The following is a 26,478-nucleotide window of genomic DNA, read 5'->3' as shown; positions in this document are numbered from 1 at the left end:
GGCAGCCCACTGCAGTCCTGGATTAAACACATGAATCATTCCTAGACACTCCTGTGAGTCTCACACCATGGGGTGTTTACAATCCCTGCTGGCAGCTGGATCCCATCCATAGGGCTTCTTACCTGGTCTCATGAGGCTCTTGGAGAGAGGAAAAGGGAGAGGGAAACAACGAGGTCTAGTGGAAAGAGCATGGGCCTGGGAGCCAGAGGACCTGGGATCTGGGTTCTAATCCTAGCTCTGCCATTTGCCTGTTGCGCGACCTTGGATAAGTCTCAGTGCCTCAGTTGCCTAAACTGTAAAATGGGGATTCAATACCTGTTCTCCTTCCTACTTAGACTCTGAGCCCCATGTGGGACAGGGACTTTACCCAGCCTCATTAATTTGTATCTACCCCAACACTTAGAAGAGTGCTTGACATAGAGTAAGCACTTAACAAATACCATAAAAAATAAATTTTAAAACTGATCCCGAAATGCCTCTTACTGTGGCCCAGAACTCGCTTTATTTCCTTATCCTTCCCTACTGTCACCCATGTACTCGAATCCATACCTGCCTCCTAAGCACTTGGGTACTCATTACTCCCCTTCCCCCACAGCCCTTCTGTACATATTCTTATACTCTGCTGCTTCCCCTATCTGTAATTTATTCTAGCATCTTTCTCTCTGCTAGATTGTTAGTTCCTTGAGGGCAGGGATCATGTCTCCTTACTTTATTGCACTTTTCAAATCACTTAGTACAGTGCATTGCATACAATACGTGCTCAAAAAATACAATTTATTTTTCTCCCAAAATTTCCTCACAGCAAAAGCTAAAGGAGGTTATATTAGGGGACAGCAGGAGAATGTGGGAAGTGAATATGGCATTTCTGATAACACCATACCCAGGCAGATTACAAATTATTCACGAGTGGCTTTGAGGGAAAAGCAGATTTTTATGAGGGTTCCGTGCCAATCTTGATCAGTCTCAAGTTTTGGTGGGTGAGGCGGAGAGGGGGGACTCTAGACAAATAGGCAGATGACTCTCCTCTTATTCACCTCTCAGCCCCATTGGCTCAGAGGAGGCAGTAGAAGATGGGGAGATAGCATCCTTCTTTTGGGGAAGGAACAGGAACAATCCCACCTCTCCTTTAGCCTCCAGGACATCTCCACTTGGATGTCCCGCCGGCACTTCATATCATACTCAACACGTCTAAAACAAAACTCCTCATATTTTCCCCTAAACTCATTCCTCCCTCTAACTTTTCCCATCTCAGTCAACAACATCACCACAATCCTCCCTATCCCAGAATCCTGCAACCTTGCCATCATCCTTTACTGTCAGTCAACTCTGAAATTCAGCCTACTGCCAAATCCTGCTGATTTTTACTGTACAATATTTCCCAGGTCTACCCCTTCCTCTTCACCCAAACTGCTTCTGCTATGGTACAAACTGTGGCAATGCCTTGGCTAGATTATCCTTCCTTGTTGGTCTCTTGGGCTCTTCCCCCATCCAGTCTACACTACCTGCTGCTGCATGGACCAATCAGTGGTATTTATTAAGCTCTTACTGTGTGCAGAGCACTGTATTAAGTACTTGGGAGAGTATAATAAAATAGAGTTGGTAGACATGGTCTCTGCCCACAAGGAGCTTACAGTCTGGAGGGGGAGACAAACATAGAAACAAATTACAGATAGGGGAAATCCCTGTTCCCCTTGCTTGGAACTTCCTCCCCTCCCCACATCAGTCAGATCACTGCTCTCCTCGCATTCAAATCCCTCCTAAAACCCCAACCCCTCCACAAGCTTTCCAATTAATTTCTCAGCACCCTGAACTATATTACCCCTTCAGCCAACTCCAGCACCTATGAAACTATTTACACCTTCGATCAGTGTGCAGCATACTGTACTAAATGTTTGGCTTAGCACTTCTGCGTATAGGAGTCTGCTCAATTTATTTCGACTCCTCTATTTTTGTGTTTGTTTATCCCACTGGAGTGTAAGCTCCTTTTGGCCAGGGAATGTGTCACTTCTTTACTCTGTACTTCCCAGATGCCTAGTACAGTGTACCACATCAAGTGAGGGCTCTAAATAAATACTACCACCCCAGGGCAGAGAAAGAAGCTTCAGAAACAGACTCTCCAGAGGAATTGGCCAAGCCTCCTTATTTATTTTGACCTGAGAGTTTTTCCCTCATTCTCTATCACAGAGCCAAGCTACACACAAAATATTACATCTAAGTTGCCTCAAAGCCCAGCTGTTTATTATAAGCAATTCGCTCTAAACTTCAAGAGGTCTTTGGGGCATCTCTTTGGACTGGACCGGGAAACATAGGAAGTTCTTGGGAATACTGTTTCTTGTGCCCCAAGTTCCTACTACATAAACCCTGGGACAGGTTCCTTGGCCAGAGATGCTAGGCCATAGTCTTTGCCATTCCTTTACACTACTTTCTTGGACTTTTCCTGTAGTCCTGCCTAACAACTCCCTGAGCCATTCTCAGATGCTAGGTGAGATAGATTACCCACTGCATGTTCGGTCACTAAATTAGGGCATTCCAGCATCAAGGAACAGATGCTAGGCTTCCAATTTTACATTTCGATTGAATTTGGGCATCACAAATAGTCGTCCATCATGGCTTTATGGAAAGGAGAGCTTATTCCAGCCCCAGGTAGAAGTGGTCATGGAGAGATGATATATGTGCAGAAAACCACATCGCCAGATGCTAAGAAAGTCCCATTACACCCAAGAAGGACACTCATCAAATGCTGAAACTGCTTTCCGTGAAAGAATTCCATAGGTCACTGTCAGCAGACTGGCAAAGGTAATCTCACTGTGCTCTGATTTTGATCTCTAAAGCTTTCTGGTTGAGGCCTTGATTCTGTCAAACACCCAGAGATCAGGCAGTGAGCTGGAACTAAATACTGAGAACCACTGAGATGGAAAGAGCTTAGCCACATCCCTTACTCTGACAGTTGCCTCAAGGTATATAATTTAACAGCTCCCAGGCAGATGAGACTGCTGCTGGAACTGTTTCCTTGCAAGCGGATTTACAGATACTAATTGGAAAAGTGTGTTCACCTAAGCTATTTCCTTTTCAATTTTGTTTCCCATCGCTGAGATTTTTCTGATTTTTATTATTGGTTAGACTTTTTAATGAAATTGGGAGATTCCTAACAGATGGCCTTGAGGGTTGTAATACGATGGGAGAGGGGGAATAAGCTCTGTTGATTGATTTTATTTTAGAACAGGATTTGGGAGAGATGGTTTTAGACTACAGAATCATAGGCATGGATGGGACATTCATTCCAGAAGGAAGTCGAGGGAATGTCTGTTAGTAGGAGGGGTGAAAACACACAACCGCTTCTCAGTAAAGTGTCAATCGCAGAAGAAATGCACACACCCAGGCTAAGAAAAATAAGTGGAGAGTGCTGCTGGGCTCCAGCCACCAGAAACAGCTGTTCAGAGACCCTCAGCTTCAGTTTCTGGAATCAACAACCTTGAAGAGTCTCGCTTCCCTCCTCCCAGGTGTATGCATGGCCAAGTGGATTGAACACAGACCTGAGAGTCAGAAGGACCTGGGTTCTAACCCCAGCCCTGCAACTTGTCTGCTGTTTGACCTTGGGCAAGTCACTTCACTTCTCTATGCCTCAGTTACCTCATCTGGAGAATGGGAATTATGATTGTGAGCCCTGTGTGGGATAGGGACTGTGTCCAACCCAATTACCTACACCCACCTCTTAGTGCCGTGTCTAGCACATAGTAAGTGCTTAAAAAAATACCGCAATTATTATCATCCTCTCTTCTTGGTCTCATAGCCTATGCTTGGACCGGGAATTGGCCTCTTTTAGGACCTTTTAAAGTCATAGAATGAAGCTAGCTTAGTACAGTGTCCTGCACCCAGTAAGCATTCACTAAATACCATTGATTGATTGATTGATTAGTCACGGATGTGAGAAACAGCACGGCCTAGTGGAAATAGCACAGGCCTGGGAGTCAGAGGACCCGGGTTCTAATTCCGCCTCTGCCAATTGTTTGCTGTGTGACCTTGGGAAAATCATTTAAGAGAAGCAGCATGGTTCAGTGGAAAGAGCACGAGCTTGGGAGTCAGAGGTCATGGGTTCAAATCCCGGCTCTGCCACTTATCAGCTGTGTGACTTTGGGCAACTCACTTAACTTCTCTGTGCCTCAGTTACCTCATCTGTAAAATGGGGATTAAGACTGTGAGCCCCACGTGGGACAACCTGATCACCCTGTAACCTCCCCAGTGCTTAGAACAGTGCTTTTCACATAGTAAGTGCTTAATAAATGCTATTATTATTTAACTTCTCTTGCCTCAGTTCTCCAGTTCTCCCCCTCCTACTCAGAATGTGAGTCCCAAGCAGAACAGGGACCGTGTCCAACCTAACTTGTATCTACTCCAGTGCTTGGAACAGTGTTTGACACATAGTAAATATTTAACAAATACCATAAAAAATGTTTATTTTAATTGCCAGGGCTTGGGGTTGAGGCCACCAGAAAAAAGACCCAATGAATCGTGCAAGGCCCCTAGCCTGGGCAGGTTTCACCTGGATGATTTTGATGGGCTCAATGACAATCCATGCAGTTTGTCTTCTTGCCAACCACAACCACTTAAATGGTAAAGTGTTGACTTGATAGGCAACTTAGAAGAAGCACAACACTAACCTCCCAACAGTGCCAGTGGTGTTCTGTAGCCCTGGAACTTGGGGATTTCCCTAGGAAAGTCTGGGGCCCAAGCAGAGTCTGGAGTCCGGGGAAGGGAAGGTAGGAGCCTAATGCAGTGTCTGATCTGGCCAGAGGCCTGTCTCCTGCTGCGCTAACCAGGCTTTGCTCCCTTTACCTCACCCACACTTCATTTCCCATTGACCCTGCACAGAACAAAGACAAACCCCAGTTGCTGAAAACAAACGAGTAAAAATAATAATGAAATGCATTAAACCAATCACAATTTCATCCTCTCAGAACTGCATTTGGTTGTCTTGACAACCAATAGTCTAAAAATAAACTCAGACTGAGCATCACTTACCAAGGAACCCAAAGTTGTTATGACAACCTCAGTAGATGAATTCCCCTCTCCCCGCCTCTGTGGAGAGACTTCCTGCAGAGTTTTCCTGAATGTGGCACAGTGGGCAGCACCTGTCCTTGTGACAGCCTCAGGAATTCTACTCAGTTCTTACTTTCCATGCTCTTGGTCAGCCATCTTAGCTCTCTCTCCTGATCCTTTAAACCCCCTCTGAACTGACCCGCAATTCATCCCTGTTACTCTATCACCCTTATCCCTGCCCTACTGGGCAGGTTGGGCCCCCATCATAAGTGGCTCCTAATGATGTAAATAGGTTAGCATCAGCTGATTGTACTTAACTCCTCAGCAGTCTAAACCCAAAGCCTCTCAACAGGGAACAAGCATGCTCCTCTTTTGGACAAAAGCAGCCATTCTCTCTGAACATTTCATAGTCCCTGACTGGCTCTGCCCCGAGGAGCTTTTCCCCCAGGGCACCAGCCAACGGCAAGGGAAAATGAAGTATTACAACATAACCCACTCACTGGATTCTTCCCAATCCCTCTTACCATTTTAATTAATTACTAACAATGATAAACTTCCAATCATTCATGGGGCTGAATAATTCAACTTCAGGGGAAGGAATTATACTGCAATTTAACTTTTATTAACATCTATTTTTTTCCCAATAATAAAAGAGCTATTTATGAAAGCTCAAGATTATGAACTAAATGAAGAAGGAAACAACCCAAAAGTATCCTAGGGGAGGGGAAGGGAAGAGAGAGGAAAGCTGGCCTGGGGAATTACTGTGGTTATATTCCTGTTTAGTTCATAATTTCCTTGATGGCTGGAAGTGTATCTCTCTCTCTCCCTTTCTCCATCCCTCCTTCTCCCCCACCTTTTCTCATAGTGGCACTTGCCACCCTGGGAGTACTCATGAATTTAGACTGGTGAAGGTGACTCTGATACAAGAAATCTGTAACTACTGTGACCTTCCTTTCCCAAAGCCAAGCATCTTAATTCAAGGAATGAGATTTCCCCCCATCAAGGATTCTTGAGTTAGGATAGAAGGTTGGGTGACTGCAAGGAACATGAGAGCAATTAGGGAGCAGGATTGGAAAGCTGTTGCATCTCTGAGGAAACAGCAGGACCAGTGAAAAAAGGAACAGAATCAAATTAGGACCCTTGAGCTAATTCTATTTTTTCCCTCCTGCCAGCTTCTTTGCCTAAGGAGCATTGTCACACAGGAAGAAAATGCAAGTTCAGGCACAATGGGCAGTCCAGAAGCCTACCCTGCCAGAGACCTTCCTTCGAGCAATTTCCCCTCCTCTGTTGGCAGTGCCCTAGGCATTCATTCATTCAACCGTATTTATTGAGCACTTACTGTGTGCAGAGCACTGTACTAAGCGCTTGGGAAGTACAAGTTGGCAACATAGGCAGTTATGCTGGATAACACTGCCACAGGAAATCTGAGCTGTAAGAGGTCAAGACTCTGGTTCAGAAAAAGATAAGTGGGAGTGGGATTGGGTCATTCACTCATTCATTCATTCAATCGTATTTATTGACCACTTATTGTGAGCAGAGCACTGTATTAAACGCTTGAGTGCAATACAACAATAAACAGACACATTCCCTGCCCACAACGAGCTTACTGAACATAGAGGGGTGCCAAGCGAACCCAGTGTAAGGAAGCAGAGAGGTAGATTCCAGACTTTTTAAGGATGCAACGTACGTTGTTTTGCTCTATGCCAGTTTCGCCTCTGTCCAAGGATAAACTGCACCTCGGCTCAAATGGTCTCAGTGCTGCAACGAGAACAGTTAGCTCCTGGGCCCAACAGTAGATGGAGCTAGAAATCCTTCCACTTGGTCTCCTGGTCTAAGTATCTACTCATCGCACTCCGTTGCTGAACGGTTTGCTTTCCAATTCCCTCTGGTTTACGCGGGACCACCACAGGAAGAGTTGCACTGCGGATGACATTTTCAGCCAGCTGGTACACTCCTTCTCTTTTCTTATGCCTCCCCCTCTCTTCTTCACTCTCTGGTGCCTCTCACTGTAGTTTCTGGGCACTCAGACACAGCACTCAGCTTAAAAACAAAATATATGAGCATCTCCCCACAGCCCCCTCTTTTTTTGTGCTTTGAGCCATTAAATATACACCAAGCCTTGTTTCTTGGGATCCCGAAGGAGAAATGGAGGAAGGGTAAGGCAGATTCTGGAAGGTGGTTTGATGCCAAGACTTAGAAGGCTCTCCAGGAGTCATGCATCACTTGGATGGGCATTCATGCCTTGGAGTTTTTGCCCTGACAGTGGTGTCAAAGGTGTGGCAAGGATGGCACTTGCCATAGGTGCACACTGCTGAATGCATTTCCACATCCAGCTGCCATGAGAATGGTACATGTGTGTATGCAACAGGAAAGTGCTAGAAAAATGGACCTTTCCCCCATCAGTGAGGACCAACACTATTGCTACTGCTATTCAATTGGGGGCTGTGGCAGTGGCTGGAAAGGAGGGGGGTTGTGGACAAATTGCCATTTTTAAGAGCCCACTCCCACCACCTTCTCCTTCTCTCTGCAAGGCACACCTCCTCCAAGAGGCCTTCCCTAAGTCCTCCTTTCCTCTTCTCCCTCTCCCTTAATAATAATAATGATGGTATTTGTTACATGCTTACTATGTACCAAGCACTGTTCTAAGTGCTGGCACTGTCCCTTCTGCATTGCCTTGACTTGCTCCCTTTATTCATTCCCTCTCCCAGCCCCACAGCACTTAAGTACATATATGTAATATATTTATTTATATTAATGTCTGTCTTCTGCTCTAGATGGTAAACTCACTGTGGTCAGGGAATGTGTTTATTATATTGTACTCTCCCAGGTGCTTAGTACACTGCCCTGCACACAGTAAGCACTCAATAAATGCGATTGACTGATTGACCTTGGGCAGAAACCCCAAGGGCCCGTGAAAGGAGGGCAAAGGTGAGGGGAGAGAATTCTGTGACTAGTTTAAAAGATGGCCAGGCACAGTCCTGCTTGTTCACTCCCTCTTCCTTCTCTTCTCTCAGCTCCAGAACACTCTCTCTCTCTCTCTCTCTCTCTCTCTCTCTCTCTCTCTCTCCCTCTCTCTCTCTCTCTCTCTCTCTTCCCCCCCCCACCCCCCGGGCACGAGCTGTCTAGAGGGAGGTGCTTTTGAAGAAAATCCCTGGTGAAAAGGATGGTATGTCCAAACCTTGAAAGCAATCAGCTGCCTTCACCTACAAAGCTCTTCTTTACCCAGCTCTGCCCAATCTTACACAGCCTCAACATTCCTGCATTCAAGGGAGGTGGCCTTTTGTTATCAGAGGGGGAAATTGAGGCACAAAGAAGGGCTAAGGCAAGAACTAGTACTAGAACTTGTTGGCCTCCCAGCAGCCAGAGCAGTAACCTTTCTGCAAATTCCAACAGGCCACAGTACGTTTGCTTGGATCCCACTCACCCATTCGATTAAACATTCAATCAATAGTATTTATTGAGCACTTACTCTAAACAGAGCCCTGTACTAAGTGCTTGGGAGAGTACCGCACATTTGGTGGAAATGATCCCTGCCCTCAAAGAGCTTACAGCCATCTGAAGAATTATGTTAAGAAAGCCAAGGGACTTTTAAGATCAAACCACTACTTCAGTTGGTGTTTGCGACAACTGACCTGTACTTTCCAAATCCTTGTCCTTGCCTGCTCACTGTAGAGATACTGATAAGATGTACTGAGTAGTGGAAAGAAATCTGATTTTGCTGCTAGGTCCCCCTCCATGGGATAGAGCCGGTAGTTCTTGCATCCTTCGCCTTTACTGACATGGTTTCCTTAATGAAAACTCTACACCTTGAGGGAAGGAAGTATTGGTCAGGAGATCCAGCAGAGATGTGGGGCAAGGAAGAAACTGTCTGGGGGAGTCAGATGGTTCTGTCTGTGTGTGTGAGAAGGTGGTCTCTGGCTCTCTTCTGCTTATTGATGGGCTTGAGGAAACAGGGAGAAATTGTGGGCTTCCATTCTGCCACGGGACTTATGCTGAGCAAATCAAATTAAGCTAACAGTTTTAAGTCCCAGAGATCCTAGACCCCCTGCAGGGCTTCCCTATGCTCCTCACCCCAAAGGAAAGGTGATGAGAAAGAAGGAATGATGCTTTTGGAAGATCCCTAATTTAGTCCCTGACATTAATAGCCCAGGTTGGGGATGTTAGGTCAGTGGTAACGTGTCTGTTTGGAATTCAGTACCTGCATGCCGAGGGACCCAGGGATCCACAACTGTAGAGAACTGGCAGTCCTCTAGGGATATCTAACAAGACCTAAGTTTAATTCTATAGGTGGGATTTTTTTCCCCCTCTGTAGAAATGAGTTCTGGCCCTCTAGACTGTAAGCTCGTTGTGGGCAGGGAATGTGTCTCTCATATTGTTGTGTTATACTCTCCCAAGCACTTAATACAGTGCCCTGCACACAGTAAGCACTCAGCTTGTTGTGGGCAGGGAATGTGTCTGTAGTCTCCCAAGTGCTTAGTACAGTGCTCTGAACACAGGCTCTGAACACAGTAAGCACTCAAAAAATATGGTCGACTGACTGACAAATACAATTGTTTGGCACTTCCAGTGATCATGTTGGGTGGGATAGGTATAATTTTAGACAGGCATTTTCTAGTAGAAAATTCCCATTTTGGGAATTTGGGAATTTTGGGGGCATAGAAAATTACCCCAAATCTACCAAGAGAACACCTAATGAAAAGAGACAAGATAATGATCCATGGGGATTCCTCAGTGCAGATGAGATTTCTGTTTTGGGAGCTTTGTACTACAAGAAGCAGCGTGGCCTGGTGGCAAGAGCACGGGCTTGGGAGTTAGAGGCCATGGGCCTAATTCTGCCTCCGCCACTTGTCAGCTATGTGACCTTGGGCAAGTCACTTCACATCTCTGTGCCTGAGTTACCTCATCTGTAAAATGGGGATTAAGAGTGTGAGCCCCATGTGGGACAGGGACTGATTCCAACCTGATTAACTTGTATCGACCTCATAATAATAATAATAATAATAATAATAATAATATAATAGTTATTATTACTCATCTCCCTTCTCAACTCTTCTTAGCACATCCATCTAATGGACAGGCTATACTTTGGGTCTTTTCATCTCCCCCAGGCCTAATTCTTTTTCTCTACTGGATCCTGAGTGCCCTCAAGGCAATCCCCAGAGTCCAGGCAGGCTGGTACTCTCCCCTTTCACCCCACTGCCAAACAATTAGCATCTCTGGGCAGCACCTGTCAATTGACCAGACCCTTGGACCAAACAAGAGACACACATGAGCACATGATCTTACTGGAAAAAAATAACCCAAAACCCCAACAACCTTGTCTACACTCCCTCAATTTAATGGTTTTTAGTCCTCCTGTGCTGCAATGTGACAAATTACTGGCTATAAATCTCCTAGGATTATTAGCTATTGAGATTGCTATCATTAGGTCCATTAAGATTCTGTGGATTCTGTAAAAAAACTTTTTCAATCCAATGTGAGGCTTACTCTTTGCGGATTCATCCAGTAGATGCTTTAAAAAGTGTTAATGAGCAACATCAATACCATAGCTGGAAAGAAAAATCCTGTCCTAGGAAAAGAAAAGTGAGGAGAGGACATTTTAAAGGAATTTCTCTGTTTCTGCCCCTGCCACCACCAGACAGCTGTTCACATTTCCTCAGCTCCAATCTCCAGGTCCAAATTATTCCAGTATCCTTCTCCACCATCCCCAGATTCACAGACAGGTAATAAATCTGTGGAGGCCCCCCAGTTTTAAGACTCTTTTGGTAGAAGAAAGACCCTATTTGAGGGATACATCTGTGGGGGTGAGATGCCTAAAGTCAATTTAAGGTTGAAAATCCTTCCTAAACTCTTCTGAGCACTTTTATTGCCTTTACAACTCCAAGTTGAGGTGGTGACTTTAGAGAGCTTCTTATTATCTTGGAGGATCTAGGGTTCATTGGCTAACAGTCTAGATTAGCTGATGGAGTAGAATATTTGAATGAAATGCTATGTACATTCTCCAAGAAGGAAACTGACATTAAAGCAGGGGAGAAACGAGCTGGAGACAGAGAGGCGCAAGGCCAGAGGAAAGTAGAGAGGAAGAAACAGAGACAGAGATAAAATCAGTTAGGGAGTCTGATAGGGGAGAGGAAACAGTGCTCCGTGTTTAGAACAGTGCTTGGCACATAGTAAGCGCTTAACAATTACCATCATTATTATTTTCAGAAATGCTTGCGCAGCTCTACTCACCCTGTACCTCTTGCCCGAGGGAGACAGTCTTTCTCGGCAGAGGATACCAATTGGCTCCATGCAAGTGGTGTTTGGAGACTTGCCCTTCAGGTGCCATTTGATCCACCCACTCTAGACTGTAGGCTTGTTGTCAGCAGGGAATGTGTTTACCAACTCTGTTATATTGTACTCCCCCACTTGTTTAGTACAGTGCTCTGCACATGGTAAGCACTCAATAAATATGATTGATTGATTGCCTTTCTCTGCCCCTTACTCCTAACTCTGGGCTTGCCCAGACAGAACCACAAATCCAGTCTCTGTCTGGGTAGGATCATTCCAGCCTGTGGCTCCAACTCAGCCACATTCCCCTCTGTCCAGTCTGTTTCTGATTTTCTCTGGGTCTGAGGGAGAAAGGGAGGAGATCTGGTCATTTGATTTTATTTGAGACCATCAGTGCCCTGCTGGTCTTCTCGTGTTTCGGGTATTATTGCTGCGTCATGAGCATTATGGACTGTGCTTTTATCTAGCACTGTTCCTCCTCACAGTTCACAGTTGCCCACAATTACAGCGATGAGCTGACCGCGGCGAGGCAGAGATGTGAATTTTATCAGTGACCAGGATTACTCGATGCTTTAGCTGGCACTTGTGGTAAGAACACACACTGGGGACCCTCCTATGCATTATGGGTATGAGGGAGATAAGATGAAGAGAGAATGTTTGAGAAATACTGGAACGATGGGGATGTAGGAGGGATTGGAAAGGGTGGGTGGAGAGATGATTCTTCCAGAAGTAAGCAAGGAAAGGGGGAAAAAACAGAGATAGGAGGAGAGTTTTCAAGAATGAGAAATACTAGGTTAGGGAAAGGAATATAGTGATTGCAGGAAGGAGGGGGGGGAAGAGGGAAAATGATGGGGAAGAAAGAGGCTGGAGACTAAGCACAGCATGAGTGCAAGAAGGATGGAAAGGGAGAAATATAGGAGGAGAGAGAATGAGAAGGATGGAAATGTGACCCAAATAGACAGAAAATGCTTTGACAGAGACATGAGCTCCTGGGATGAGTTGACTTCTGGGCCTAACACAGGCAGCCAGTCACCAGGCCTGGTCCATTTTCATGAACCTACCTACCTGGAACGCTTTCTTACCTTATTTTCCAGTCTTCCAATAAGCTCGGCTAACCGGTTGATCTGTACTTCCAGCCCCTCTTCCTTGGTTTCAGGAGAACCTAATGGGAGAAGTCAGAGTTGTTAAATGAAGGTTGTGGGGGGTGGTCTGACACAAGACAACTCCAGGAAGACTCTCCTCTCAAGACCATTTGACTCCTTCTGGGAGTGCTCAGCACTCAGGTTGTACACACTGGCCAGAACCATGATTGGGACTGGGGAAGAGTTCTGGAGGAGAAAAGGGAAATGCCCAGGAAATGTTGAGTTACTACCAAGCCTGGACTCTGCATTCCTCCCTGGAGAATGTGCCTTGAGATGTGGTGGATTCTGACCACATTAATTTGTGTCTGAACAATCTGTGTGAGAGTCCTGGGTATTATCTGGATTCAATCTCCTTGTGGGCCAGGAATTCATTCAATCATATTTATTATGTCTCCCTACTCAGTTTTACTGTACTCTCCCAAGCGCTTAGTACAGTACTCTCCACACAGTAAGCTCTCAATAAGTCCCAATGACTGATTTAGGATTCTGTCCTGAACTAGGACCATGCAGGGGTGGAAACCAGTGATGGATTCTGGGAGGCCTGCTTGCTGAATCACTGGCAGAAGCATCCTGGAACCCTATTCTCTACCTCCTTCTCCCCTTCTCTTGCCCCTTTACCTCCATTAATGCCTTTTAGCCTTGATTGCATCCTAACATCAATCTACAAAAGGGGTTGGGGCCTTGCTTTCAAGAACTGTCAGTGAGTTTCTTTTAAAGAGTTTTCTGTCTGTTTTTCAATATGCTGCTGACAGCTTTCACCATGTCATAGCTTTTATTGAATGTTTCCAATTTTGTACTCATACTTGAGATGACTCTTGCAAGGGGTATGATTTCACGAACCCAAATGATAAATAAACTAAGATGGGGCAGTCAAGTGGTGGTGGGTTCTTTTTTTGTGGCATTTGTTAAGCACTTACTATGTGTTAAGCACTATTCTAAGTGCTGGGATAGACACAAGATAATCAGGTTGGGCACAGTCCCTGTCCTCCATGGGGCTTACAGTCTAAGTCAGAGGGAAGAGGATTTAATCCCCATTTTACTGTTGAGGTAGCTGAGGCACAGAGAAGTTAAGTGACTTGTCCAAAGTCCTAAAGCAGGCAAGTGGCAGAGCCGGGATTAGAATCCAAGTCCTCCGACTCTCAGGCTTGTGCTCTATCCACTAGGCTGCACTGTTCCTACTGGGTGCTTAACTGATTTACTATTCTATTTATTTTATCTTGTTAATATGTTTTATTTTGTTTTTCTGTCTTCCATTTCTAGACTGTGAGCCCTCTGTTGGGTAGGGACCATCTCTATATGTTGCCAACTTGTACTTCCCAAGCACTTAGTACAGTGCTCTGCACACAGTAAGCACTCAATAAATATGATTGAATGAATGAATGAATGCTGAAACCGGCCATAGACATAAACCCCCTTGGGCTTCGGGAAAGTCAAACACATCTGGGCATGTTACTCCCCTTCTCAAAAATCTCCAGTGGCTACCAATCAACCTACGCATCAGGCAGAAACTCCTCACCCTCGGCTTCAAGGCTCTCTATCACCTCGCCCCCTCCTACCTCACCTCCCTTCTCTCCTTCTACAGCCCAGCCCACACCCTCCGCTCCTCTGCCGCTAACCTCCTCAATGTGCCTCGTTCTCGCCTGTCCCGCCATCGACCCCCAGCCCACGTCATCCCCCTGGCCTGGAATGCCCTCCCTCCGCACATCCGCCAAGCTAGCTCTCTTCCTCCCTTCAAGGCCCTACTGAGAGCTCACCTCCTCCAGGAGGCCTTCCCAGACTGAGCCCCCTCCTTCCTCTCCCCCTCCTCCCCCTTTCCATCCCCCCTGCCTTACCTCCTTCCCCTCCCCACAGCACCTGTATATATGTATATATGTTTGTATGTATTTATTACTCTATTTATTTTATTTGTACATATTTATTCTATTTATTTTATTTTGTTAATATGTTTTGTTTTGTTCTCTGTCTCCCCCATCTAGACTGTGAGCCCACTGTTGGGTAGGGACCGTCTCTATATGTTGCCAACTTGTACTTCCCAAGTGCTTAGTACAGTGTTCTGCACACAGTAAGTGCTCAATAAATACAACTGAATGAATGAATGAATCAGTGACTCATTCATACTGGGACCATCACCCTATCTTACCTGCCAAAACGACCATGGTACAGTTGTGGGCTGTGCTTTTGTTTAACACCTGGGCAGTTTTACCATCATGATGAGCATATTTGTTTACTTGCTATCATGTTCTGGGAAGGGACTGATTGGAAGTCTTGATGTCTCAGGGAGGATACTGGGTCAGCAGGACTCCAGCCCCAAGAAGGATCTTGGGGGAATCTGACCCTTTCAGGGGGGTCTGAAGAGTCTTTAATAGGCATCCCTGGCCGCAGTCCATCCCTGACCCTGCTTCTCCCTCCAATTGCATCTCCATTGTTTGTGCTCCTGGCTCCAGGCCAAGTACATCAGGACATCAGGCATGGTGGATGGCTAAGCTAGACTTGAAAGCTCATTTTCTCATGTGGTGGCAGGACCCAGCAGCTTTCCAGGTCCTATGGGATCATTTCTGCAGACAGCATGGCTTCCCGGAGGGATCCCCCAAGGTCCCAAAAAGGGACAGGGGGGAAAGAGATATTACAAACCCCCAACCCTGTTCTGCTCACCTGGCTGGAAGCTCTTCCTGGGCTCCTTAGTTGCAACTCTGTTGTTGGAAGTGTAACTGGGTACAGGCTTCTCATACCAGGTTTCCATGCCACTGTGGTCAGGCTTGCTGTGGTGCTGTCTGTAAGTCAAAAATAAGAAATTCATAGAAACTGGCAGAGGGGCTCTCCTCATCTTTTGAGGGGTGGAAAGGGCAATGGAATGAGAAGAATCACAGTCCAACAGCTGCCCCTAGAGTCGACCCTCCTGAAGTCTTGCTTACCTTGAAACAATGCTCCAGCCTCTAGCTACTTTGGAAATGCCCTCCCTCTGTAAGGGTGGGGGATTCCAAACATTTTAGAAAGCTGTCCTCCTCCCTCTTCCCATGGGGCTGACCCATCCTCCATGGCACAGTGGTTGCTGATAGCCACCTAGAAACATCAGAATTGACACATCGACTTGCGACCCCTGCTTCTGACATAGCAGACTCCAGAAAAGCAAATGGCCGGGGCAGGACTTTGCCTGAAAAGGACCGAAGTGGCCCAGTTTCCAAGGCCTGGGGTGGATACAGAAACAGAGAATGGTTTCTTTGAAGCAGAGAACATGTCTACCAACTTTTTTGTATTGTACTCTCCCAAGTGTTTAGTATAGTGCTCTGCAGTAAGAACTCAATAAATATCACTGTGATTGAAATGTACAAATGTCCCTTCCAGGGCTGGGGACAACATTCCTTCATAGACAAATCCCCTGGAATGTGCATGGTCAGGAATCCTACAAACAGCATGGAGAAGCGTGGAAAAAGCCTGAGCTTGGGAGTCAGAGGTCATGGGTTCTAATCCCGGCTCTGCCACTTGTCAGCTGTGTGATTTTGGGCAAGTCACTTAACTTCTCTGTGTCTCAGTTACCTCATCTGTAAAATGAGGATTAAGACTGTGAGCCCCACCTGATCACCTTGTATCTACCCCGGTGCTTAGAACAGTGCTCGGCACATAGTAAGCGCTTAACAAATTCCATCATCATCATTATCATTTTTATTATTATACAAACCTGGAATATGCTAAAGCACTCTAACCAGCCACACAGGCTTTGCTTGCTATTACTCTGACTAAGGGAGTAGATTACTTACCCACACCTGAGGATTTAAACTTGGGATGAAGGATGTTTTGCAAAATACTCTGCCATGCTTTTCAGGTAGGAGTTTAAGTGTTCAGGTTTGGCAGACTGTTGACAGGGTAAGTCAATCAATTGTATTTATTGAGCGCTTACTGTGTGCAGAGCACTGTACTAAGCGCTTGGGAAGTACAAGCTGGCAACATATAGAGACAGTCCTTACCCAACAGTGGGCTCACAGTCTAGAAGGGGGAGACAGAGAACAAAACCAAACATACTAACAAAATAAAATAAATAGAATAGATATGTACAAGTAAAATAAATAAATAAATAAATAGAGTAATAAATATGTACAAGCATATATACATATGTGAGGTTCTAAGGAAGTTCCCACTGGTGTCTTTCTGGACATCCATGAGCTCCAATCCCTACCCAGCAGACCCATACCTTGATGCACTTCCCCCACAGGGCAAACAGGTAGGGCTCAGTCTGTGTCGGCTGAGAAGTGTTTTTTTTTTAAATTGTATTTGTTAAGCACTTATGTGTCAAACACTGTTCTGAGCACTGGGGTAGATACAAGTCAATCAGGTGGAACACAGTCCCTGTCCCACATGGGGCTCACAGTCCATGTAGGAGGGAGAACAGGTATCATCATCAATGGTATTTACTTAGCACTTACTCTGTGCTTGGGAGAGTACAATGGAGTTAGTAGACACATTCCTCACCCAGAGTGAGCTTACAGTCTAGAGGGGATTCAATCCCCATTTTATAGATAAGGCAACTGAGGCCCTGAGAAGGTAAGTGACTTACCCAAGGTCACACAGCAGGCAATTGGCAGAGCTGGAATTAGAACCCAGGTCCTCTGATTCCCAGGTCCAGACTCTCCACTAGGCCATGCTGCTTCTAGTTAGTTGAGAGGAGAGTTGTGGCACCCTATAAGAACTCTGTGAGTTGATTAGACCTCTTGATGCTTGGAGGACATAGGCAGTTCTCTGGCCAGCAGCCTCACCCACTATGCTTTACCAAAGTGTACATATCTTTTCCCCTCTTAACTGGGACTTAGAGAATCACCACATTGTGAAAAAAAGCCAAACCCAACTGCCAATTTTCTCCCCTCCCCAGAAAAGAAAAGACCTCTGCAGCTACAACTTCCTGGAATGAGGAATCCCGGGAGGAAAAGGGGCTCTATCCTTTTTGGGAACCCCAGCTTTGGATTGGATAATAATCCAGGCAGTCCCTAAGTGCTTTCTTTGTACTAAATTGTGTGGTAGATAAAGTTTTCAGAACACATACCGTTCCTTTTCCACATGGGGCTCATAAACCATCTTCTCCTCATTTTACAGATGAAATGGAGACCCAGAGAGGTTAAATGACTTGCCCAATGTCACACAGCAGGCCAGTGGCAAAGTTGGGACTAGAAACTGGATCACCAGACTCCTGGGCTCATGCTCTTTCCATTAGGCCATGCTGTCTCCCCAGAGCAGTAGGGGCTCCAAGTTTTTACTGCTCCAAGTTCCTGCGAGTCATCCAGACGAGGACCTGTTCATGTGAATATCACTTGTTCTGCTCTTAATGGAGACAGGGACCTTGTGATCAGAGCCCCACCCCAAGGCCCCTTTAGGAATATCTCCTAAGAAAATCATCTTCCTTGATGGATCCCAAACGGAAGAGAAACCAACCTTACTGACATCAAGACAGGAGGAAACACCACTAGGAGTTGGCTCTGGTGCTTTTTTTATGGTGTTTTGTTAAGTGCTTACTATGTATGAGGCATCATTCTAAGCACTGGAGCACATAAAAGTTCATCAGGCCAGACATAGTCCCCATCCCACATATAGAGCTCACAATCTAAGTAGGAGGGAGTTCTTTATGTACTGGGAGCTCCTACCCCTCCCCAGTTTTGGCAGCAGAGGTGCCCCCCCCAACAAATTCATAAAGCCACGCTTGTGGTCTTGAATAGAGGGAGGGCTCAGCCCCCTTTCCACCAGAATCTCTGAAGGACCCGGGTGTCTGGGGAATTGCTTTATCCACATAGATCCTATTTTTCTTGGAGGATAAACATCACATCCCTGAGCAGCTCAAGGAGTGACCCAGAAACACATCCCATACTGTCCGGGTGCAGATTGTCCTCAAGGAGGCAGAACCCAAGGACACCCAGTTTAAGCCCCAAACATATCTGGGATTCAGCTCAGGCAGGGAGCTTAAATTTTTCCAGCCTCCATGAGGACAGGAAAAGAGGGGCTAAGGCTAAACCTGCCTCTCTGGGCCTCAGTTTCTTCACCTGTAAAATGGGGATAATACCACCTATCTCTCTCTACTTCACAAGAACACTGCGAGGCTAAAATGAAAGAAAAAATGACATGAAAGCAATTGGGAAAAAAGAAGCATTATATAAATTCATTCATTCATTCAATCATATTTATTAAGCGCTTACTGTGTGCAGAGCACTGTACTAAGCGCTTGGGAAGTACAAGTTGGCAACATATAGAGATGGTCCCTACCCAACAGTAGGCTCACAGTCGAGAAGGGGGAGACAGAGAACAAAACAAAATATATTAAGAAGATAAAATAAATAGAATAAATATGTACAAATGAAATAAATAGAGTAATAAATATGTACAAACATATATACATATATACAGGTGCTGTTGGGAGGGGAAGGAGGTAAGGTGGGGGGATGGGGAGGGGGAGGAGGGGAAGAGGAAGGAGGGGACTCAGTCTGGGAAGGCCTCCTGGAGGAGGTGAGCTCTCAGTAGGGCTTTGAAGGGAGGAAGAGAGCTAGTTTGGCAGATGTGCGGAGGGAGGGCATTCCAGGCCAGGGGGAGGACGTGGGCTGGGGGTTGATGGCAGGACAGGCGAGAACGAGGCACAGTGAGGAGATTAGTGGCAGAGGAGCGGAGGGTGCGGGCTGGGCTGTAGAAGGAGAGAAGGGAGGTGAGGTAGGAGGGGGCAAGGTGATGGAGAGCCTTGAAGCTGAGGGTGAGGAGTTTTTGTCTAATGCGTAGGTGGATTGGTAGCCACTGGAGATTTTTGAGGAGGAGAGTAACATGCCCAGAGCGTTTCTGCACAAAGATGATCCAGGCAGCGGCGTGAAGTATGGATTGAAGTGGGGAGAGACAGGAGGATGGGAGATCGGAGAGGAGGCTGATGCGGTAATCCAGTCGGGATAGGATGAGTAATTGAATGAGCAGGGTAGCGGTTTGGATGGAGAGGAAAGGGTGGACCTCGGCAATGTTGCGGAGGTGAGACTGGCAGGTTTTGGTGACGGATTGGATGTGAGGGGTGAACGAGAGAGTGGAGTCGAGGATGACACCAAGGTTGCGGGCTTGTGAGACGGGAAGGATGGTAGTGCCATCAACAGTAATGGGAGTAAATGCAAAGTATTATTATTATTGGGATGGGATTTAAAGTACTTCTTAATAATAATAATAATAATAATGGCATTTATTAAGCACTTAGTATGTGCAAAACACTGTTCTAAGCACTGGGGAGGTTACAATGTGATCAGGTTGTCCCATGTGGGGCTCACAGTCTTAATCCCCATTTTACAGATGAGGTAACTGAGGCACAGAGAAGTTAAGTGACATGCCCAAAGTCACACAGCTGACAATTGGCAGAGCTGGAATTCGAACCCATGACCTCTGACTCCAAAGCCCGTGCTCTTTCCGCTGAGCTACTCTGCTTCTCTTCTTCTGATGAAGGACTGGTAGATCCTGGAGTAGTGGCAGAGGACAGTGTCCCTCCTCACTCTTGGCTTCAAGGCTCCTACCTCACCTCCCTTCTACTTCCTACCTCACCTCCCTTCTTTCCTTCTACAGCCCAGCCTGCACCCTCCGCTCCTCTGCCGCTAACCTCCTCACTGTGCCTCACTTTTGCCTGTCCCGCTGTCGACCCCTGGCCCACATCCTCCCCCGGCCTGGAATGCCCTCCCTCCGCACATCTGCCAAGCTACTTCTCTTCCTCCCTTCAAAGCTCTACTGAGAGCTCACCTCCTCCAGGAGGCCTTCCCAGACTGAGCCCCTTCCTTCCTCTCCCCCTCCCCCCGCCCTACCTCCTTCCCCTCCCCACAGCACCTTAGAACAGTGCTTTGCACATAGTAAGCGCTTAATAAATGCCATCATCATCATCACCTGTATATATGTTTTTACAGATTTATTACTCTATTTTACTTGTACATATTTACTATTCTATTTATTTTATTTTGTTAGTATGTTTGGTTTTGTTGTCTGTCTCCCCCTTCTAGACTGTGAGCCCATTGTTGGGTAGGCACCGTCTCTATATGTTGCCAACTTGCACTTCCCAAGCGCTTAGTACAGTGCTCTGCACACAGTAAGCGCTCAATAAACACGATTGAATGAATGAATGAAAGGGAGATCCCCAGGCAAACTCTATTTTTTTTTTACAGGCAAGGGGTTGAATAAAATGATCTTTGAAAGACCTCTATCAGCCTAGAAACAGTGCCAGGGACTGAAATCTGGGACCTGAATAACCTGTTCTCTCTTTTGTTTCCTGCTCCAAGACTATATGGCTTAAAACTTGCCCTAGATTCCTCTCCCTCCTCCGCCATTCCCTTTCCCCAACGGATCCAGTAACCACTTCATCCTCAGCTACTTTTCATTTAGAGGAATAGCTAGCTATTTCTTGAAGCTTTTACTCCCCCAACTGCTCATATGGCAATAGGGGTGCATCATCCTTGGGCCGTGCTCATCATTGAGACCAGGACACTTGGACCCTGTATCCTTCCCTCTTCTCTTTTTCTGGGTGGGGAATGGAGACTCCTCAGCCTTAAAGTCTCAGTCTTAGGCTTCAGACCTTCTGTCTGTCCCTCTAGACTGTATACTCCTTGTGGTCAGGGAACATGCCTACCAACTCTGTCATACTGTACTCTCTCCCAAGTGCTTTGAACAGTGCTCTGTACACAGTAAGCAGAGAAGCAGCATGGCTTAGTGGAAAGAGCACGGGCTTGGGAGTCAGAAGCTGTGGGTTCTAATCCCAGCTCCACCACTTATCAGCTGTGTGACTTCGGGCAAGTCACTTAACTTCTCTGTGCCTCAGTTACCTCATCTGTCAAATGGGGATTAAGACTGTGAGCCCCATGTGAGCCCGTTGTTAGGTAGGGACCATCTCAATATGTTGCCGACTTGTACTTCCCAAACGCGTAGTACAGTGCTCTGCACACAGTAAGCACTCAATAAATACAATTGAATGACTGAATGAATGTGGGACAATCCTATTACCTTGTATTTACCCCAGCACTTTGAACAGTGCTTGGCACATAGTAAGCGCTTAACAAATACCATTATTATTATTATTAGTAAGCACTTAAGAAGCAAAGAAGCATTTAAGAAGCATCATGGCACAGTAGATAGAGCACGGGCCTAGGAGTCAGAAGGTCATGGATTCTAATCCCGGCTCTGCCACTTGTCTGCTGTGTGACCTTGGGCAAGTCACTTAACTTCTCTGTGTCTCAGTTCCTTCATCTGTAAAATGAGGATTAAGACTGTGAGCTCCAGATGGAACAGGGACTGTGTCCAACCCGTTTGTACCATAATAATAATAATAATAATTTAATAAATATAATTGATTGATTGACAGTCATCAAGCTGCCCACACCACACACAACATTGGCCCAACCCCCTTGTCCTCAGGGAGTCCAGCTCCCAATCTAGACAGGGGGTTCCCCGCCTGCCTCTGTGGTCCCATCCATAGGCTCTCCTCCCCCTCCTCCCGACCCTACCTCCCTCTGGAGATGGGGATGTTACAGATACTGTCACCATGGCGCCCGTGCCTGGTTTAATTTTCTGAGCCTGGGGACCTCAGATGGAAATTAATTAAAGGGAACAGCATGTGCTATAATCACGTCTTTCCCCATTAAGAAACTGCATCAATGCTGCCCCTAGGGTCACCCCTTTGTGGGCAGGGATGGAGATGAGGAGGGAAAAACGATTGGCATCTAGTTAGGGGAAATGGAGGCCCGAATAAAAATTATGATATTTGTTCAGTGCTAACCCTTCCCCGCAATGTGTTGAGCATTGGGATAAATACAAGAAAATCTGATTGGATCCAGTTCTTGTCCTTGTTCCACACAGGGATCGTGGTTTAAGAGGCTCAAACAGGCTAGGTGACAGTCTGAGATTCTCAAGAGAGATAGCAAAGGTAGGGGAGGTGGCTGGTTCTTCCCACCCAGCCTGTCGACCCAGGCCTCATGCCTTAGCTGATAAGGCATCAGGCCCTTCAGGTACCAGGGAAATTTTAAAGAGAGGCCCTGTCCCCTTCACCTTAAAACAAAGTCCCACTCCTTTTCTCCAAATAACAAAGTCTCAGCCCCTTCTCACAGGACTGTCCCCAAGCATCCTCTGCATTCAACTGAGCAGAGCTCTGGAGACCTTGGGGCAAGGAGCACTCTTTGTGACCCTGACCACACACTTCACCTTGCCCTTCCCTTTCTCCCAAATATCTATTTAGCTGGCCTTTGGGTTCAAAGATGATGTTACTGTCATTGACCTCTCTAAGGGCAGATGCAGCCGATAATACCAATGCATGACCACATAGTGGGCAAGGAGACTCTTTTATATTGTACTCTCCCAAGCTCTTAGTACAGTGCTCTGCACACAGTAAGTGCCCAATAAACACGATCGATTGAAAGATTGCCCTTTGCGGCACTGGTACACTTTTGACCTACTGCCCTTTTCTTCCTCTTAGTGTCGCAGTCATCCCAAAACTTTGCTCTAAGACAGTCAGCCATTTTTAATTACTGCACACCAGGCTGACTGGTCTTCTACAACTCTTTCCCCAACTGTCCACTGCTATGCCACAACACTTAAGCTTTCACTTTATTGTGTCTTGAAAGCATTTCTTCAGTCTTCCTTTTCTGCAATTACCCCATTTCAGCTCACCACAGTGCAGCTGTTTGGGTATCCTGCTGTAGTCTGCCCAAACAGCACCCCTCCACAAACACCCACATAATTTTGTCCTAATGGCGGCTCACACACACACACACACACACATACACGCACACAGTCACAAACTCCTACAGATACATATCTAGCTGTTCACCTTGGAAGAGAGGGGCAGCAACTACCCCTCTCCTCCAAGTGGAGATCCATCACTGCACTGACCTGATCTGATTGGTTTGTTCATCAATGGCATCAACTGCACTCTCCACAGAGCTCAACAGTGACTGGATCTGGTTGGCCGTCTCTTTCAGCAGGAAGCGGGTCACAAACTGGTCCACATTGGTTCCCCTCTCATACACCTGAAGAGGGAACAAGAGGAATAATCAGTAGGAGGCTGGGCAAGATGGGTTAGGGGTGGGGAAGGTTGGGGGGAGAACTGGCCCAGCTAAACTCATTTCTGGATTTGAAGGGAGATATATGCTGAAATACAACACTAAGGTAGTATTCTCTGGAGATCATTAAATACAAGAGTGGCTAATCTTTTCAGAATGATTTAGGGATGGTCCTGCTTGGGAGCAGGGGGATGGATCAGATAACCCCTCAGGTCAGTCATCAGCCTGTATTGAACTGCTACTGAGTGCAGAATCTGGATCTAGGTACTGTGGAGGGGGAATTAAAGGGGAAGGGAAAGAGGACAAAGAGTCCTGCCCTCAAGGAGCTCTCAGCCTAATTGGGGAAGATTGGGCAAATTCACAATTATAAATCACAGACAGTATACAAATAGGTATGAAAGAAACATAACCTACATGATAGTCACAAATAAACATAGCAATTTAGAGATTCAGGTAAAACCTGGTCATCATTAGCAGCACCAACTGTGTGCAGAACACTGTGCAGGGTGTGCAGGAGTTATACAATAAAGGATACATCCCCTGGCATTGAGGAGTTTACTTTCTTATGGATTTAAAGGTCCAATAGACCCGTAAGTGCTTAGTGACTATATAACTCAGAAAAAACTATGTGCTACAAGGACTTGACAGATCAAAGGGCATTGCTGTAGCTCTCTCTAAATAAGAAGTTCTACACCCTATAGGCCCCCACCCCTATCCTTCTGTGAGCTCTGGAAAATATGGCTCCTTTAACCTTAAATGCAGCATTATTAATTATTAATTGGATCAGACTTTTGTTTTCTCTAACTCTAATGATGTTCTCCCTGTAGTCTCTAATCACTCAATTGATGTCTGATCGTGAGTGCTAACTAGGATGGAAGGAGCCAGGTGGAATCAACCAAGAAAGGCTTTATGGAGGCATGGAGTTTTTTTTAGCAGCATTTTGAAGGAGGAAAGGGCATGGTTTGGTGAAGAAGAGAGGAGATGGCTTTTGCAATGCATGGAACTGGGAGGGTCATGGGTGGTATATGGGTAGCAGGTTTACCCAGCTGGAGCAAAGAACTTAAGAGAGAATGGAAACTGGACTTGAAAACAATTAGGTACAAGCAGCATGATGACCTGACCACCTCCTCCTAACATGCATCTTTGTCCTCTGGGCTGCTGGGATTGCATCTGCACCCCCTGAAAGTGGACTGCTTCCAGTTTGGCCCAGGCCCTGTTCTGTTTGGCTGTTCAGGTGCTAGAGGGCTGGACTCTACTAGGATGAAGTAGAACAATTACCCTAAATGTTATGTGTAGTTTCTGGTTGTAGTAACGCTGTTCTGTTGCTGGTTTTCCCTAGAAACCGAAGCTGCATGAGGAGTTCGGAATACCTATGTGTGAATCAGGGAAATGGGGTCTGGCTCCAGTGTTGGGCAAAAACTGTTAGAGGAGCAAGTGGTTTTCCCCAGATGTCTCATTTCTGATGCAACAAGCAGACCATCCTCGGTTGACTGGGACTCACGTGTCTGAGATCATTATCTTGGTAACTGGCAACAGTGAGAAAGCTAAGCACTCAACACAGACACCCAGCATGCCCCTGAGGGGCTCTAGCTCCATCCTCTCACTTTATCTCTGTAAAAAACCCCGGGGCTGGGCCAGGGCCTTGGGATCCCAAGAGGTCCTGTTCATCATGTCATGGGGGGCAGAAGGGGGGGGAGGAGGTGATAGGGGAGGGCTCATTATGTCACTGGCATCTGCTAAGCAGTCTCAGGCATGAGAGAGAAAAAATGGCAAAACTCTGTCAAGCATGCTGGATGCAGTGTGCCTTCCTGGCAATTCTCAGGCTCTTTAAACCTTAAATGTCTCCTCTGCAAATCAGTCTGAAACCCCAGCCAGGCTCAGGTAAAGAGCAGATTGGGTCATGATGGAGTTTCCACAGAGAGATAGGTAGCTGGTAAAGGTGAGGAAAGGCAGGAGCCCACGACCTCCCTCTCTTGAGTTGTGCTTGGGCTGAAGCAGAGCTAGAAGGGCACAGGTCCCCTGGACAAACTCTCCACTGACCTGGGTTCTAATCCAGCTCCACCATTTGTCTGCTGAGTGGCCTTGGGCAAGTCATTAAATGTGCCTCAGTTCCCTCATCTGTAAAATGGGGATTAAAAACCTGTTCTCCCTCTCCCATAGACTATGAGCCCTGAGTGGAACAGGGACTGTCCTGGATCTGATTATTCTGCATCTACCTTAGCGCTTAGCACAAAATAAGTGCTTGACAAACACAATTATTATTATTATTAGGTTTTAGGTTCAAGATAGTGGTGAAGGCTCATGCAGAACTACCCATTCTCCCTTGTCTGACTCCATGTGGTACACAAACTGGGGTGGATTGAGAAACAAGCATGGCCTAGTGGGTAGAGCAAGGGCCTGGGAATGGAAGGACCTGGGTTCTAATCCTTGCTTCTTCACTTGTCTGCTGGGGGACCTTGGGCAATTCACTTGACTTCTCTGTGCCTCAGTTACCTCATCTGTAAAATGGGTATTAAGACTGTAAGCCCTATGAGGGACATGGATTGTGTTCAACCTGATTAGCTTATATCTACCCCAGTGCTTAGAGCAGTGACTGGTACATAGTAAATGCTTAACAAATGTCATAAAAAAATTTCTGCCTCTGAGTGGAGGCAGAAATTCTTTCAGAGGTAGTAGGTAACGGTCAGGTCAAGTGCTGTGTGGTCCCTCAAAGGCTGGCAGGTGGACGCCATGCCAAGAAAAATGAACTCCCAGGGCTCTGGTGGCCTCACAGATTATTCTGACCCTAGTGGATAACTAATAGCATGGCCTCCACTTTGGGGGGGACAGGCGTTCGGCCTCATGGCAGCTGATGGCCAGCCCTAAGAGCAAGAGCCTAGGTCTGGAGAAAGGATTGGACAGCTCTTCTAGTCCAAGCACCCTTGCCTGCTTTTCAGCCGAAAGTACACCAAAGATGAGAAGCAGCATGGGATAGTGGATAGAGCACAGGCCTAGGAGTTAGA

The 26,478-nt window shown here is 46.3% G+C and overlaps 1 protein-coding gene across 1 annotated transcript in view; it reads right to left on the bottom strand.

Moving 5' to 3' along the window:
• Positions 1 to 26,478, bottom strand: part of NECAB2 (N-terminal EF-hand calcium binding protein 2) — a 154,388-nt gene that overhangs the window by 21,972 nt on the left and 105,938 nt on the right. Inside the window, exons 6-8 of the mRNA XM_038740814.1 lie at positions 23,307 to 23,443; positions 15,102 to 15,220; positions 12,390 to 12,469 (exon numbers count right to left, since the gene is read on the bottom strand). Of these exons, the coding sequence (XP_038596742.1) occupies positions 12,390 to 12,469; positions 15,102 to 15,220; positions 23,307 to 23,443 (336 nt within the window). The remainder of the gene's footprint in view (positions 1 to 12,389; positions 12,470 to 15,101; positions 15,221 to 23,306; positions 23,444 to 26,478) is intronic.

The sequence above is a fragment of the Tachyglossus aculeatus genome, chromosome X1 (assembly GCF_015852505.1).
Source record: "Tachyglossus aculeatus isolate mTacAcu1 chromosome X1, mTacAcu1.pri, whole genome shotgun sequence".
Lineage (NCBI taxonomy): Eukaryota > Metazoa > Chordata > Mammalia > Monotremata > Tachyglossidae > Tachyglossus > Tachyglossus aculeatus.
This window is presented reverse-complemented; position numbering and strand designations above follow the sequence as displayed.